At 53.2% G+C, this 11848-nt stretch overlaps 1 protein-coding gene across 1 annotated transcript in view; it reads right to left on the bottom strand.

The window, feature by feature from the left end:
• Positions 1–3909: 3909 nt before the first annotated feature.
• LOC136962751 (unconventional myosin-XVIIIa-like) overlaps positions 3910–11848 on the bottom strand; it is a 58985-nt gene continuing 51046 nt past the window's right edge. The window contains 7 exon segments of the mRNA XM_067256615.1: positions 3910–3970; positions 4985–6473; positions 6849–6971; positions 9683–9727; positions 10421–10560; positions 10701–10886; positions 11161–11298. Coding sequence (XP_067112716.1) covers positions 5000–6473; positions 6849–6971; positions 9683–9727; positions 10421–10560; positions 10701–10886; positions 11161–11298 — 2106 coding nt within the window. The 3' untranslated portion in view covers positions 3910–3970; positions 4985–4999.

Raw genomic sequence — 11848 nt, 5'->3', positions numbered from 1 at the left:
ATCAAGGAGGGGAACTGCTGAGGTGTAGGACAACATGCCTGAGAGAACAGCCAGGTCAGGGAGACGTGTCTATCTTATTGATGGTAAGATGTGTGGGGGCAGCGTGGGGGCAGCGTGAGGGCAGCGTGGGGGCAGCATGAGGGCAGCGTGGGGGCAGCGTGAGGGCAGCATGAGAGTAGCGTGGGGGCAGCATGGGAGCAGCATGAGGGCAGCGTGAGGGCAGCGTGAGGGCAGCATGAGAGTAGCGTGGGGGCAACATGGGAGCAGCATGAGGGCAGCATGAGAGTAGCGTGAGGGCAGCGTGGGGGCAGCATGGGGGCAGCATGAGGGCAGCGTGGGGGCAGCGTGAGGGCAGCGTGGGGGCAGCGTGAGGGCAGCGTGAGGGCAGCGTGAGGGCAGCGTGGGGGCAGCGTGAGGGCAGCGTGGGGGCAGCGTGGGGGCAGCGTGAGGGCAGCGTGGGGGCAGCGTGGGGGCAGCGTGAGGGCAGCGTGGGGGCAGCGTGGGGACAGTGTGATAACCGTTCACTCTGCGGTGCATCCGCAACTCAAGGCTCTGCTCCTCCAACAGCACTGCCAGCACCGTGCTGTTGGAGGAGCAGCACGGTGCTGGCAGTGCTGTTGGAGGAGCAGCACGGTGCTGGCAGTGCTGTTGGAGGAGCAGCACAGTGCTGGCAGTGCTGTTGGAGGAGCAGCACGGTGCTGGCAGTGCTGTTGGAGGAGCAGCACGGTGCTGGCAGTGCTGTTGGAGGAGCAGCACGGTGCTGGCAGTGCTGTTGGAGGAGCAGCACGGTGCTGGCAGTGCTGTTGGAGGAGCAGCACGGTGCTAGCAGTGCTGTTGGAGGAGCAGCACGGTGCTGGCCTGGGAGGAGGTTTGGCTTAGTGAGACTAGTAACCCTGTCTGCTTCCCTGCTCCACTGGCTTGTGAAACGACATTACAGCCAGAAGAAGGGAAATCAGGAGGAGAATTTAATCTGTCACTCAGCTGAAAGCCTTTAAGGAGAAACACGCAGCCCCCCAGAGGACTTGGTGCTCGTCAGATTACTGCTAAAGCTCCTCGCCAACAGGGGCTGCACAGAGAGCGCTGTGGTCGGGAATGAGGATTGCAGATTTGTGGGATAAATAGAGAATACTCGTGGGCTGAAAAGAAGATGTCAACAGAAAGTTCCTATAATCATCAGTGTGTTGAACTAAGACCACAGGAGATACCCAGCAGAGAAAATAATCTGAGGTCAATGATGGAGGTTCCTTTCTTTGCCTACACAGAGCGGTATTGTTAGCTATAACATTGGTACACGATGTTGATATAGATCTACAAGTGTTGTTCACAGATTCATTTGCTGTAATTAATCATCTCCATGAATGGTTTGTGTCTCTGTCTTCTCCTGGGAAGGGTGGGTCATGTGATAGAGGGTGGGTCATGTGATAGAGGGTGGGTCATGTGATAGAGGGTGGGTAATGTGATCAAGGGTGGGTAATGTGATAGAGGGTGGGTCATGTGATCAAGGGTGGGTAATGTGATAGAGGGTGGGTCATGTGATCAAGGGTGGGTAATGTGATAGAGGGTGGGTCATGTGATCAAGGGTGGGTAATGTGATAGAGGGTGGGTCATGTGATAAAGGGTGGGTCATGTGGCTCAGGGCGAGATCAGGGCTGTGTCGTCTCAGCCAGTGAGATCAGGGCTGAGACGACACAGCCCTGATCTCACTGGCTGAGACGACACAGCCCTGATCTCACTGGCTGAGACGACACAGCCCTGATCTCACTGGCTGAGACGACACAGCCCTGATCTCACTGGCCGGCGTCTCTCTTCACTCACATCACACAACCGCCTCCACCACACATTTACAATATCTTCATACAAATCACAAGATACAACAGTGTGTTACTGTAAACAAACAGTTGAATTTATTGACATTAAAACTAATGCAAAAATCTTTTCCTAGGACACGGGTTCATTTGTTGAACAATCAAACCTTTCTAAAAGTTATAATGAATCATATAAACATTTCAAACAATATTATATATTAATGTGTCAAGCCAAAACACCTCTTTAGATGCTCAGAAGCGCTGACATCAAAGTGTCCTGAATGTCATATTATTATTCATATCTAATGCATAGACAAAGCAGCACAAACGGGAGATAGTTTGCATATGGCTCCTTGTGTGAAGATATGCAGACAGCCACACACACCCTCTGTCTCTCCCTCCCTGTCTCCCTCTCTCTCTCCTGCTCCTTCAGACTGAAGGCAAGTCTGACCCCTCCACACAGGTTGCACATCTATCACTCATTATTCAGAAGGTCACAAGACGTTAAGGATATCACTGTTCTTCAGGAACAACAAACAGATCATACAGGAGATGCTCCTCTGGGTATCTCAGAGGATCTCATGTTGCCTGTTCTGTTACGTGCGTTTTCCACAAGGGGCTAAGGTACTCATGTAAACAATCACAATCTTATCCAGTGCATGAGCATCTTGATACACAACAAAAAAAACGAAAAGAGAAATATCCCTGGAAAGCTGATCACACCGAGTAAATGTATTCCCTTTGAAGATCAAGAAACAGAACGCGAGGACTAAAGCAAGTCTAAGCCCTTAAAGACACGAAAGCCACTTCACTCTGAACTGCTGAACTAAATGCAGATTATTTAGCGGAGAGCGTGACGCTGGCGTGTGACATTTACAGCCTCACACTTTCATACCTCTTTCAAAAATCAAATGGTAAAACATAAAGGACTCCAAAATCAAGATAAATATAGTTGAATGTCCCGGTTTGCTGATGCCAGGCTGATGGTTCCTGCAGCAGGGGCAGGTGTGCCAGGCTGATGGTTCCTGCAGCAGGGGCAGGTGTGCCAGGCTGATGGTTCCTGCAGCAGGGGCAGGTATGCCAGGCTGATGGTTCCTGCAGCAGGGGCAGGTGTGCCAGGCTGATGGTTCCTGCAGCAGGGGCAGGTATGCCAGGCTGATGGTTCCTGCAGCAGGGGCAGGTATGCCAGGCTGATGGTTCCTGCAGCAGGGGCAGGTATGCCAGGCTGATGGTTCCTGCAGCAGGGGCAGGTATGCCAGGCTGATGGTTCCTGCAGCAGGGGCAGGTATGCCAGGCTGATGGTTGGAGGCAGGTGTGTAGAGCAGGGAGGAGACATCTTAGAGTGACAGGTCAGGGTCAACTGCTGCTTAATGAACTCCAGTTATGGAAGATGCTTCAGGCAGCCACCCAGAAAACATTACTAATAAAACCTCCAGAGATGACAGGAGCTGAAGTTATGAAAAGCAGTTTTCTTAAATACTCCAGCGATGATAAGTTAAGCTCTGCTGATATCTCTTAAAAACAGCTAGTCCTCTACTCAGGGTGCTTCAGTAGCGGTACAGGCTGCAGAGAAGCGGGAGCGAGACAGGAGAGATACTAAGATGGAATTTCATTAAGTCGATGCACTCCCCATACTGTAACACTCTGAAATATACTGTGATTTCTTCCAAAATAAAGCTCTACGGATCAGCTGTACTACACTGCATGGAGGCCAGATAGGCAGTAGATAGAATGGTGCATGTGTGTGTGTGTGTGTGTGTGTGCCCCTTCTCTGTCCTGACCTGCGCTGGTCTGGTATACAGCGGCCCTTATCATGATCCAGAGAGAGAGGGGGCAGAAAGAGGGAAGGGTTCTTCCCCAGTTTGTGTGTGAGTGTGTGTATGTGTGTGTTTGTGAGACAGAGGGGTGTGGCCTGTGAGAGAGGGGCGTGGCGTGTGAGAGGGGGGTGCGTAACCCTGGGTTATGCAGAAGTCTCTGCCAGCCTCCCGTCGATGTCACTCTCCTTCAGGAACTGTCCCTCCTTCTCCTCCTCCTCCTTGTCCTTCTCCACCTCTTTCTCCTCCTCTTTCTTCTCCTCCTCCTTCTCCTCCTCCTCCTCCTTTTCCTCCTCCTTCTCCTTCTCCTCTGGCTTGGCCACGCTCAAGTGTCTGCGGTAGAGCGGCGGGCTAGGGACCAGGAGAGAGAAATACAGTGTTAGTATGAAGGACAGGAGAGGAGTCTGTGTTCACACCTGCCCGAGGCAGCACGCTGACCAGCCTGCTGGCCACACATCACCCCTCCTCCAGGGTCACCCCTCCTCCAGGGTCACCCCTCCTCCAGGGTCACCCCTCCTCCAGGCTCACAGCCTATCAGAACACAGCCCAGCCCCCCCCCCCTACTCTGATCAATACTGGGCTGCACATCAGGCAGGGAAAAAAAGTTTGCCAAACCTAAACACTCAAACACAGCAAACTGAACAGTATTTTCATGCAGAAAGGTTGCAAAGGTCAGAACATACAGTTGTGTTTCTATTTTCTCTGTAATATAATGCGCTGGTGTGTGATTCTAAACGGTACAAGGGTAAACTGTCCACACTCTGCAGTAAGAACCAGCTGCTTACTAAACATGCAGTCCAAAGATCACAGCTACTGTTCGACAGCTTCATATAAGATAAAAGACATTATGTTAATATCTGCCCAGTATCCATCAACGAGAGTGGGCATTTGTGGCAATCGGGAGGCATATTCCCTTTCATCTTCAGTCATGTGCTAAACGTGATGGATGCTAGTGTAGCGGGGGCTGTTGTGTTGTAGTCATAAATCACTTGGGTGTGTCCGAATCCATTCAAATGTACAACCACAAGAACAACACAGAACAACATGCATTTAGCTTTGTGTTCCTGCCACGTCGATAAGGGCCAAAACTCAATTAACATGCACACACGACTGCTGCTGCTTGTTATGCTCAGAAACTGGCAACCTTGACACACAAAGCATGTTTAATCATGAGTCATCATTACTCAAGAAAGCAGCAATTAAACCCTGCTTTTCACATCCACATCATCACACGGATTGGGACACCCTAGGTCTAATGAAAACCAACCAGTTAAAAAACCATGTCAGACAGGGTTAGCGTGTTAATGTACTTCTCATCTCCAGGCTGGGCTGGTTAGGGACACAGCTGGCTGCATCTCCACCTACTGTAGCTTGTATCCTCTAGTCGCTGTCAGGCTTGTACAGGTACTTCATCACCACACTGTCCACCTTCTTCTGTTTCTTTTTGCCTTCTCTCCTGGGAGCTCTTTCCTCCTCCTCCTCATCTGAGGGGCGCGGGGGGGCGCCGGGGCGCGGGGGGGCGCCGGGGCGCGGGGGGGCGGTGCCTCTCTTCACGCTGTTGGAGCTACGGTAGGAGATGGTTGAGCCCGAAGAAGAGGAAGAGGAGGAGGAGGAAGAGGAGGAGGAATCTGATTCGCTCTCCTTCTTCTTTGATCCCTTCCTGGACTTCTTGTTCTTCCTGGAGCTGCTCCTCCGGTTTCCGTGGCTACGCCGGCCGTCCGATGACGAGGACTCAGAGCTCTTCTTCTTCTTCTTGGCCTTGCGTGAGCGCGAGCTGCTGGAGGATTCGGGGCGCTCCGCCGCTGAGCCACACCTCCACAAGCTGGACGCGCTACGCCCAGAACCCAGGTCCCCCCCCTGCTCCCCCCGCACGCTCCTCCTCTCCTCCTGCTCCTCCTCCTCCCTCCCCCCCTCCTCCTGCTCCTCCTCCTCCTCAGAGTCCTCCAGCTTGCTGCGTTTGAACTTGATGGGTTTGAAGCTGAGTACCTCGTTGATGGCCGCCTCCAGGTCGGGGTCCAGGTAGGTGCGGTGCGTGACGGACTTGACCTCGGCCGGGTCGGGGGGGTCGGAGGGGCGTGGCTGTGCGGGCGAGGACAGGCTGCGTCTCAGGGAGCTGGAGGCCCCGCCCTCGCTGAACGCCACGCTGGCAGCGTCATCGTCGACCCGCAGGCCGAACTCGCTGAGCCGGCTGCTCCGTGCCAGAGACACGCTGCCCGGGCTCCGCCCCCCGGACCGCCAGGCCCCACCAGGGCTGACAGGCGGGCCGTACGAGTCGCTGCGGCCGTCATCCACCCAGGACGCGCTGCGTCGCAGGGCCCGCGGGCTGGAGCGGCTCACGCTGCTGATGGTCGACCTGCCGTCCTCCTCGTCGTCCAGCCCCCTCCGCAGGGACACCCGGCTGGGCGCAAGCAAGGACAGGGTGGAGTCTCTGTCCGTGTCGGGGCTGCGAGGGGCCCAGCGGCGCTCCAGACCCTTCCTGGCGCGGCTGGCGGCCTCCGAGTACGCCTGGGAGATGACAGAGCCACGGTCGTCCACGTCCTCGCCCGCCCTCCTGCGCTCCTCCGTGGCATCCTCGCCCCGGGCCTTGGCCCTGCGGAGCGATGACTGGTCGGGGGCGTCCGACTGTTCCTTCAGCGTGCTGAAAAGGGAGCTCTCGTCTCCTGCGCCCCCGATGGAGTCCTTCATGGAGCGCTTCCTGTAGCTGAGGGAACTCACCACTGACACTGCCCTGCTCTGCTCTCCCTCCTTACTGTCCTTACTGTCCCTGCTCCCCTCCCTCGCCTCCTTACCCTCCCTCCCCTCCTTCCCCTCCTTCACCTCCCTCCCCTCCTTAACGTCAGTGCTGGCAACATTTCTGAGGGGTCGTAAGGTCGCAGACGCAGGAATCAGTCGACATGAAACAAAACAGAGGAACAGAGCGAGGGAGAGGAAGGTAAGGAGACCTGAACTTGAGAGAGAAAACCATGAGCCGATAATTACATTTTCAGAGACAGCTTGCAAAGTCAAGAGTTGAAATGAATTCAGTGGAAGCCGTGAAGTGCTGAATAAAGAATGTTTCAGCTCATATATCTCACTGTCAACATTCTCCATTAACCTGATCAGCTCCTGTTCTTCCTGGGTTCTCTCACTGAAGCTTTGTCTTACAACAGGAAGCGGTGTTCTAACACAGGTTGTCTACAGTAGATAACCAGCCAAGCCAAAGGCGTGGTGACAGGAGCAGGGCACTGACCTGGAAGTCTTCGGGCTGCTGTCGTCTGACAGGGTCTTAGAGGAGCCCTTGTTCTTGGACAGCCAGGACTTCACCCCGTCCACGCGGTCCTCCACCTCCGAGTCAGTCTCCGAGTCGTCTCCGCTGGGGGGAGGGGGGAGACAGTGTGATGAGGCAGGACAGGCAGGACACAGTGAGGAGCCCAGTGTCTCTGTAGCTGTTAGAAGACAGGCAGGACACAGTGAGGAGCCCAGTGTCTCTGTAGCTGTTAGAGGACAGGCAGGACACACAGCTGAGGGGCCCAGTGTCTCTGTAGCTGTTAGAGGACAGGCAGGACACAGTGAGGAGCCCAGTGTCTCTGTAGCTGTTAGAGGACAGGCAGGACACACAGCTGAGGAGCCCAGTGTCTCTGTAGCTGTTAGAGGACAGGCAGGACACACAGCTGAGGAGCCCAGTGTCTCTGTAGCTGTTAGAGGACAGGCAGGACACACAGCTGAGGAGCCCAGTGTCTCTGTAGCTGTTAGAGGACAGGCAGGACACACAGTGAGGAGCCCAGTGTCTCTGTAGCTGTTAGAGGACAGGCAGGACACACAAGCCCAGTGTCTCTGTAGCTGTTAGAGGACAGGCAGGACACACAAGCCCAGTGTCTCTGTAGCTGTTAGAGGTGAGGGCGTGGAAACAAGATCCCAGTTTAAACAGGACATCCACAAGATGCAGGCCTACACACAGACAGGATTGTGTTGTGAACAGAGTGACTGTTCTTCCTGTGGCCACACAGACAGCAGAGTACACCAGTCCAAACAGCAAGTCTTAAGACATGTTCTGTGTTTACCAAACACCCTGCCTTCACTAGCCCTGCACTTCAAACCCTCCCTTACAGCCACTGGACCTACAATATAGTAGTCTTCATCAATGGCGCAATTTTTTTTTTAAACCTTTTCAAAAACACTAAACAAATCCTGATTTGTTTATCTTAACGCTGTCCCACATTTACATTTACATTTTTACATTTACATTTCACAGCTGTCCCACAGCTGTCCCACACCCCGCGCGTCCCGTCCTCACCAGAGGCAGAGCAGCGTTCAGGCTCGGGGGGGAACACGCAGTGCTGGACACTAACCGCTCCTGACAAACACCCTCCAGCAGCCCTGCATCTCCACTACACAGACCTGAACTCATCACCAAGTTCCCAGAGACTGGCTTGTATGTTGAGTGTTGTTGAAACACTTGAATCTCCCTGACTCTCTGTGTGTCTGTGAACACAGCTCTCCCTGACTCTCTCTGTGTGTCTGTGAACACAGCTCTCCCTGACTCTCTCTGTGTCTGTGAACACAGCTCTCCCTGACTCTCTGTGTGTCTGTGAACACAGCTCTCCCTGACTCTCTCTGTGTCTGTGAACACAGCTCGATGACAAGAACCTTTCAGACGTCATGCAGACCGAACATGTTTGGGTGGCAGAGTGTTGCTCAGAACACTGAAACATAAACCACAGTCTGGCCGTTTCTGTTTCCCCACCTCCCCCCCAACCCACCCTCCCCTCTCCCCCCACCTCCCCCCCAACCTGCCCTCCCCTCTCCCCCCACCTCCCCCACACAGAAAAAATGTCATCAACATTTCCTTTCCTCCTCCCTTTAGAGAAAACCTCCTGACTTTGTCACTTTAAAATTGGTCCAATTACTACAAATAAAGATCACAGGGGAGAGGGGGGGGGGGGTGACTGTGGAACATTCACTTCACAATTCAGTGAGAAATCAATTCTTACATTATTGTTTATCTCCCTGCTATTACATCAAGATCAAAGAGAGAACTAATTTGCTCCTAAGTAACCATGGTGATTCACTTCTTCCTCTCCGGCATCACAAAGTGGGAGCCAGCGTGAGACAGACGGCAGAGAGAGAGAGAGAGAGAGAGAGAGAGAGAGAGAGAGAGAGAGAGAGAGAGAGAGAGAGAGAGAGAAGAGAAAGAGAGAGAGAGAGAGACAGAGAGAGAGAGAGAGACAGAGAGAGAGAGAGACATAGAGAGAGACAGAGAGAGAGAGAGACATAGAGAGAGAGAGAGAGAGAGAGAGACAGAGACATAGAGAGACAGAGAGAGAGGGATAGCCAGAGGTCTTCTCTCCTCCTGGATCTTCTCCCAGCTGACGCCTTCAATAACACGCTCTTAAAAAACTGCTGATTTAGACTCAACCTGTATGTCAAATCCAAACCCACTGAAACACTGTGCAGACGTCCACAAGCAGCACAGGCAGGCATCAAGACAGGAGACATGTGAGATTCAGGTACACACATGACGATGGGAACAATCAAACAATGGGGTCTGTTACCGTGTCAACAGCACCATGCGTTAGTGGCGTGTCACCTGACAGGAAGCATGCTCAGGGTCGGAATGAGTCTAATCAAGTGATGTTACCATCAGAGAGGATGATGCTGTGTCCATCAGCCTCGTCAGTTTAACACACTCAGACGGGTTTAAGAACTGTTTCATCTGCGTGTGGTTCTGACTAGGTCGACCTGACTGACTACAGGCAGACAGGTGTTCAGGCAGACAGGTGTTCAGGCAGACAGGTGTTCAGGCAGACAGGTGTACAGGCAGACAGGTGTTCAGGCAGACAGGTGTTCAGGCAGACAGGTGTTCAGGCAGACAGGTGTACAGGCAGACAGGTGTACAGGCAGACAGGTGTTCAGGCAGACAGGTGTTCAGGCAGACAGGTGTTCAGGCAGACAGGTGTTCAGGCAGACAGGTGTCCAGACAGACAGGCCTCCTGAACACCGCATCATTCCCTCGCTCAGGGCAGGATGGAGAGACAACAGGAGAAGAAGAAAGAGGGGGAAGGAAGGAGGCTTTTGTCCTCTCACGTTTTGTTCTTCTTCTTCTGATACTTTGTCACCATGTCTTGTAAACTGGGGACGATTGGGAGGAAACACAATAGAACAGAAGAATAAGAAAAATGATGTGAGAAATACCACACAGACTGTAGAGGAGGAGGAGGAGGAGGAGGAGGAGGAGGGAGGAGGGGGGTGTAATGTGCTGGAGGAGCTACTCTGAGCTGAATTATGAGAGCATCATGCTCATCTCCAGCAGAACAGCTCTGGTCACACTGGTGTAGTGATCCTTCTGTGTGTGTGTGTTACTGCAGAGCTGAGGCTTGGAGCCAGGGCAGAGCAGCCCCACGGCAGCAGGCTGAACCACAGACACAAGCTGAATGGAGATCAGGGACAGGAGGAACTAAACTAGGAGAGAGTGGTACTGGAGAGACTAAGAGAAAGAGACAGGAAGAGAGATGGCGGAGGAGGGGGCAGAGAGAGCAAGAGCGAAAGGAGGTGTAGAGAAAGGCAGTAAGGAAATAATAAGTAAAAAAATAAAATAATAATAATTGAATGACAAATTGGCAAAATAACGAGCATTGACCTTTAGTCAACTGTTCCCCAAAGCTGGAAACCCTTCTGAAAGAGCATAGCAGCGAGGTAGTCTCCAAGGACCAACTGCTACTGTCACTCACATAGGAGGCAGGAGGGAGAGGAAGAGAGAGAGGGGGAGAGAGAGGTGGAGAGGTAAAGAGAGAGAGTGGAAGAATGAGATAGAGAGGTGCCTACTTGTTGATGAGATCGTCATTGTCGTCACTTTCCATGTCGTCCTCTATAGCGGCCTGCAGGTCTCCTATCCTCCTGAAAGCCAGCTTGAGGTCTGCCTGCAGGCTCTGATTGGCCGCCTCCAGACTCTCAATGTCCATTTCCTGAAGGGCAGTCAGAGCATGAGATACTGCAGCATGTCTGTTTCACACACACACACCCATCGACCCCCCCCCCCCCCCCCCCCAGGTGGCTGTAGAGGCCCCTGGTGGTCCCTGACCCCTGGCCCCTGGTCCAGTCTCACCAGCTCGTGTTTCTTGCGGCTGGCCTCTGCCTCCTTCTTGGCCAGCTCTCCCATCTCCTCCTTCATGTCCCGGCTCTGCCTCTGCAGACGCTTGTTCTGGTCTCTCTCCCGGCTCTCTGCCGCCACGCGTTGGTCTCTCTCCTCCGTCATCTTCTCCAGGTTCTCCTTCAGACGCCCCACCAGGCTCTGGACAACCACACACAATCTCTGAGTGTGTGTGTGTGTGTGTGTGTGTGTGAGCAGGCAACACAGCCCTGTCAAGGATGAAATCCTAACAGAGCCAGTGGGAGTTGTAGCAGAGAGGACATGAGACTGAACTCAGGACTATAGAACCCCAGCAGGGATCAGTGTGTTCGGGAAGCATTTCCCTCACTGGACATGGTCACTGACCTGACCACATCTCTCCATCTCTCTCTCCCTCTCGTTATCTCTCGTTATCCCTCCCTCCCTCCCCGCTGACCTCCAGGCGTTTGATCTGGGTCCTCTCGTACTCCAGCTTAGTCTCCAGCTCTCTGATCTTGGCCTCCTGTCGGCTGACCAGGGACTTCTCCACCATGGACTGCTCCTGGAACTCCAGCTGGCTCTGGAGAGACTGCAGCTGGGGGCGCAACACACACACACACGCACACACACACACACACACACAACACCACACACAATCAATCAGTTCCATGCACACACACACACACACAACAACACACACACACACAAACAGAGGACTGCTTGAAAACCAGGTCGACACCTCATTCAGTACAACACACCGGTCTCAACTAAACAAGTGTCCGAGCCAATTAACAGACGGGAAACATTCCCATTCCCTCCTCCTCCTCGGTGTGAATAACAAGCAGGCCAGATAACCCGCTTTATTGTTGTCTTTCCTGCCAGGAGAATTTGAGATGAATAGCCAATGAGCTGATAAGCCTTGTGGCCTCTAATAGCCAGGGCAGCATCAGGGTGAATAACGATCACCTGGGCCTTTGTGTGGGGAGATCAATGCTTTACAAACTTGTTCAATCTGATACTTTGCTCATAACTGATAAGGGGATGAAAGTGAAACATTGACAAAAACTCTACCCACAATGCACCAGGTCCCCCTAATGAGAGCTCTGCTTGTGAGAGGAGCAGGATTTGGAGTTTCTCTTTCATGT

This window comes from Osmerus mordax, chromosome 19, assembly GCF_038355195.1.
Source record: "Osmerus mordax isolate fOsmMor3 chromosome 19, fOsmMor3.pri, whole genome shotgun sequence".
Taxonomy (NCBI): domain Eukaryota; kingdom Metazoa; phylum Chordata; class Actinopteri; order Osmeriformes; family Osmeridae; genus Osmerus; species Osmerus mordax.
Note: the sequence above shows the minus strand (reverse complement) of the source record. Positions and strands in the feature narration are given on the sequence as shown.